At 38.6% G+C, this 5,135-nt stretch overlaps 2 protein-coding genes across 5 annotated transcripts in view; one reads left to right on the plus strand and one right to left on the minus strand.

Moving 5' to 3' along the window:
- The window catches only part of LOC106872079 (zinc finger protein 239), a 70,244-nt gene that overhangs the window by 62,707 nt on the left and 2,402 nt on the right, over nt 1-5,135 (plus strand). For 3 of the 4 annotated variants that reach the window (XM_052977419.1, XM_052977420.1, XM_014918933.2), the window contains exon 2: nt 873-2,220. In XM_052977419.1, the coding sequence (XP_052833379.1) occupies nt 1,199-2,185 (987 nt within the window). In that variant the 5' untranslated portion in view covers nt 873-1,198 and the 3' untranslated portion in view covers nt 2,186-2,220. Of the gene's footprint in view, nt 1-85; nt 293-872; nt 2,221-5,135 lie in introns of those variants that run through there. The other variant, XM_014918934.2, reaches the window with a different exon arrangement.
- The window catches only part of LOC106872078 (zinc finger protein 208), a gene marked incomplete at its 5' end in the record, with an annotated part of 54,654 nt that overhangs the window by 12,534 nt on the left and 36,985 nt on the right, over nt 1-5,135 (minus strand). The gene's annotated exons all lie outside the window — the stretch shown is intronic.

Consider the following 5,135-nt stretch of genomic DNA (forward strand, 5'->3'; position numbering starts at 1 on the left):
CGGAAAAGATGACCAACAGTCAGATATGAATACAAACACAAACACACACATACCAACAGCAATACACAGAAGAGTAAAGGGAGATAAACAAGAGCAGGTGCCGTCAGTATTTTGAAGAAAGATAAGCATGCGCATTGAGCGGACTTCCAACTTCATGTTGACATCCGGTCAAATGTCCTGAGCATTAATTTCTTCCAATCAGCTGATTAATATCTTTATAATACTTATAATGCATTTTCCAACTACCAGATAGATATATATATAACAACACAATCCCTTACGAAATATTTCCGTAAGTATTAAACAATGAAAAGAGTCAATGTTTTTGATTCTGTAGGTTTTCGGTTTTTCGCGTGTCGATGTCTGATTTGGCTGCTATTTCTAGCAGAGTAATCTATCTCGTACAATCTCCGTTGCCACATCAGTTTGTTGTGTGTTTTAGTTTGAGAAATAGTCTGGCATTCATTCGAACCACTGAAATGCTCAGAAACCGGCATAACTACAAATGTGTACCCCATTGACGGTGGGGAGGAGTTTCGAAAAATCGACATTTTTCCCCTCATACTTTTCAGGAAATGCGTATCTTTTAATTAAAGTTTATACCTTTCAGACGGCTTACATTACAATTTCAAGCTTTTTCCATTTTACTCAGAGACAAAAAATAAATGAACCTACAAACAATATCGGAATTATATTTATGCTTAAGGCGAACAGAAAAATCATGAATATAAAATACTGTTATGTTAATTTTAATAAATACGAATATTCTGTTGTTAAGAGAAATGCTTATTTCTACAGTTTATCTCAATTGAAATGGATCTGTATTTTTTAAGTAGCCTCTATCTTACACTGCAGTTTCTATCTGATTTCAGAACATCAGATGACATTGATGTAACAGAAGAAGCATATTCGATATCTACCTTGATTTTAAAGACTACAAGAAATTATTATACAAAACAGATGTATAACATTGTTTCTACAAATCAGTGACTGAATTCCTGTGAAACATTTCTGAACATCACTGACTGAAGTATCAAGAAGAGTAGCCCCTGTGCTGATGAAACTTGGATAAATTTATGTAATTGTTGCTAGACAAAGGTAACCCTGGACAGAAATACAGCAGTAAGAGCATTTGTAAGGAATAAAGTGTCAGAATAAAGCAAGAAAAATATATAAACTGGGATTTGAGAGGAAAATAATGGAAAAGAGTGAGAAAAGTATAGAATTGATTTCCTCTGAACCCCTGATGAAAGAAGAAAGGAAATTGTCATATGACCGTGATGTCTGTAAAAAGGTCTTCTCCCTAAAATGTAACCTAATTTCCCACGAGCGTATTCATACAGGAGATAAACCATTTCATTGTGAGATCTGTGGTAGATATTTCTCACAAAGTGGTAGCTTAACTACACACAAACGTATTCATACGGGAGAGAAACCGTATCATTGTGAAATCTGTGGTAAATCTTTCTCTCAAAGTTGTCATTTAACTACACATGTACGTCTTCATAAGGGAGAGAAACCATATCATTGTGATATCTGTGGTAAATCATTCTCTCGAAGCAGTCACTTAGCTACACACAGACATATTCATACAGGAGAAGAACCATATCACTGTGAAATCTGTGGTAAATCTTTCTCTCAAAGTAGTCATTTAACTACACATGTACGTCTTCATAAGGGAGAGAAACCATATCATTGTGATATCTGTGGTAAATCATTCTCTTGGAAGAGTCACTTAACTATACACAGGCGTATTCATACAGGAGAAGAACCATATCACTGTGATGTCTGTGGTAAATCATTCTCTGACAGTAGTTGTTTAACTACACACATACGTATTCATACAGGAGAGAAACCATATCATTGTGGTATTTGTGGTAAATCATTCTCTGAAAATGGTACCTTAAAGAAACACAAGCGTATTCATACTGGAGAGAAACTGTATTCCTGTGAGGTGTGTGGTAAATCATTGTCTCGAAGTTCATCACTAATTACACACAAACGTACTCATACAGGAGAGAAACCATATCAGTGTGATATTTGTGGTAAATCATTCTCTCAAAATAGTCACTTAACTAGTCACAAACGTACCCATACAGGAAAGGAACGGTATCATTGTGATATCTGTGGTAAACCATTGTCTCGGAGTGGTTCATTAGCTACACACAAATGTATTTATACATGATAGAACTCATGTAACTGTGATGTCTGGTCGTGTAGGTATGTATTTTTTTTATATGTATGAAGGCTTAGACTGCCCGTAGGTTGGGGTAGCTACAACAAGACATGCGCCAGGCATTCTATTCATTAATAAACTCTCTTGCCTCTCTAACTTGAACTCCATTACCCACCAAAGCTTTCCTCATTCCAGCCGTCCACACAAGCTGTGGTCTGCCTCTATCACACTTCTTACCATCTGCTCCTCACCCATCCACTCCATGTAGCCAAACCACCTCAACTTTCGTCTAGCCATTCTGGTATGTAGATTTTCTCTCACTCCTGTTTGTCTTCACACTTCCTCATTCCACATCCTGTCCATCTATGTCACACCAACCATAGCCCTTAAACATTTCATCTCAAACGCATCTAGTTGCCTCCTTTAAGCCTCTCTCAGGTGCCATGTCTCTGCACCGTATAACATTGTCGGTACAATCATGCCCTCACACACACCTCTTTTCGCTTTCATACTCAACCTTTTATCTCTAAGCATACCTTTCACAACTCCAAGTATCTCCCTCTATATCCATCCTCCTCAGCCAACCCACCAACTGCAGTCATGTGATCCCAAATACTTAAAAACACTCACCTCCACTAACATCTCATCATTTATACTCACATTCATCCTACCAGCCATTTCATCTCTCGAACATCCCAGCTACATTCAGTTTCCATTTCCTCCTCTCACATTCTCTTCCAAACTCTACCACCAGCCTCCTCAGTTGCTCTACTGCACCAACCACCAGTGCTGTACCATCAGCAAACAACAACTGACTCATCTGCCATTTCTCTCCATTTTCTCCCACAAATTGGAGATGTATAAATTTCTATATATACAGAGGGATTTTAAGAGTGTCCTGTATTAATTTTCTAATCTGACAACCTCAATTTTGGCCCACCTACGACCAGAGAAAGGTCAAGAGGTCAACTCCTCATTAACCTCCATGTGCTGAGAGGTGAGAACAATAAACAATTAATAAAAATGTGGATTTGCTTTCAAATCCGCTATGCTATACTGTAGCTGCACGCTCCACATTCATACAATCACGTAAACATAAGAATACGAACGTGTGTAGTTTGTATAAAATATGTATTTTATTCAAATATGAACAGGATATTTTTACAAAACAGAGAGAGAGAGAGGAAGAAAAAAAACATGTCTAGTTAATACCTTATTTTCAGAGAATGATTTGAGTCAGATACCACGGATGAGTTAAAATATTTGGGCCAAGCTGGCAATGAATGGACCAATCAAGAAAGAACTAGAAGGACGTTGTGAGTAGCGACATATTAGAACATCGGAAAAGATGACCAACAGTCAGATATGAATACAAACACACACACACATACCAACAGCAATACACAGAAGAGTAAAGGGAGATAAACAAGAGCAGGTGCCGTCAGTATTTTGAAGAAAGATAGGCATGCGCATTGAGCGGACTTCCAACTTCATGTTGACATCCGGTCAAATGTCCTGAGCAGGTGCCGTCAGTATTTTAAGAAAAGATAAGCATGCGCATTGAACGTACTTCATGTTGATATCCAGTGGAAATTCCTGTACATTAATTTCTAATTCGTACTTAGGATGCATGTCCCAACTACCAGATACACATATATAAGAACACTATCCTTTTTGAAACATATCCGTAAGTATTAAACAATGAAAATAGTCAATGTCTTTAATTTTGTAGGCTTTTGGCGCGTCAATACTTTGAGTCTCTTCTTTGTTTTATGAACGAGAGATGTCTGATTTGTGCGGGATTTGGCTGCTATTTCTAACGGAGAAAGCTATCTCGTACAATCGCCATCGTTTCAACGTCAGTTTGTTACGTTTTAGTTTGAGAATCAATACACTCCAACCACTGAAATGTTCAGAAACCGGCATAACTACAAACTGATTTTGTTGCTTCATAACTTTGAGAAAAACGTATACTTTTAAACGAAATTTTCAAAATATATCGCTGAGATGCTGTGGATTCAGAACCTGTAGGGATTTATGGGAAAGAATTTTTCCGAGTACATGGGGAGGAGTTTCGGAAAATTCACGAGATCCGACATTTTCCCCCTCAAACTTTCAAACGGCATAGATTACGATCATATACAGAGATTTCTTTGGAAATTGTTTTCCAAGCGGGTGAGGACAAGAGTATCAGATCAAGGAGAACACATAAGTTGGAATTTCTTGCTCATACTAGAAATTCCAACTTACATGGATGTAAGTTCGAATTTCTAGATCATACGAGCTTCATTTCTTTCAGCAGTCACCGCCCATGTTTCTCTGCCATGTAGCATAGCTGTTGGCACACAAGTGTCATACAATCTACCTTTCACCCTGAGTGAGAAGCCCTTTTGTTGCCGGTAGAGTCAGTAGCTTTCTGAACTTTGCCCAGGCTATTCTCATTCTAGCAGCTATGCTCTTAGAGCACCAATTCCAACTGCTAACTTGGTCACCAAGGTAATGGAAGCTATTAGCTAATTCTAGTTTTTCCTCCTGGCATGTGATGGAAGCTGTTCTTTGCACATTTTCACTCTTTATTGCCCCTGAGCATCTGCCACACACAAAATCTATCTTCCCAGTTAGCCTTCTTTTGATATTGCTGCACCTCTGGAGTTTCTGCCTACACCTTTCCTGCAGATCGAGCAGTGCCATCTACCTGAAGGGATTTGTGATTTGTCTGCCTTCCTACTTACTAAGACTTTGGTTTTTGCTAGATTGACTCCAAGACCCTTTGATTCTAGTCCTTGCTTCCACACCTGAAACTTCTCCTATTGTTCTGGTAGTGACTCAGCTTTTGGAGCAAGGTCATCAGCATAGAGGCTCTCTCAGGAGCAGCCTGTCTTGATTCACTCTGCTATTTCCTGGAAGACTATGATGAATAAGAGGTGGCTGAGGACTGATCCATGGTGGACCCCTACTC

Source organism: Octopus bimaculoides, chromosome 28 (assembly GCF_001194135.2).
Source record: "Octopus bimaculoides isolate UCB-OBI-ISO-001 chromosome 28, ASM119413v2, whole genome shotgun sequence".
In the NCBI taxonomy this organism is placed as follows: domain Eukaryota; kingdom Metazoa; phylum Mollusca; class Cephalopoda; order Octopoda; family Octopodidae; genus Octopus; species Octopus bimaculoides.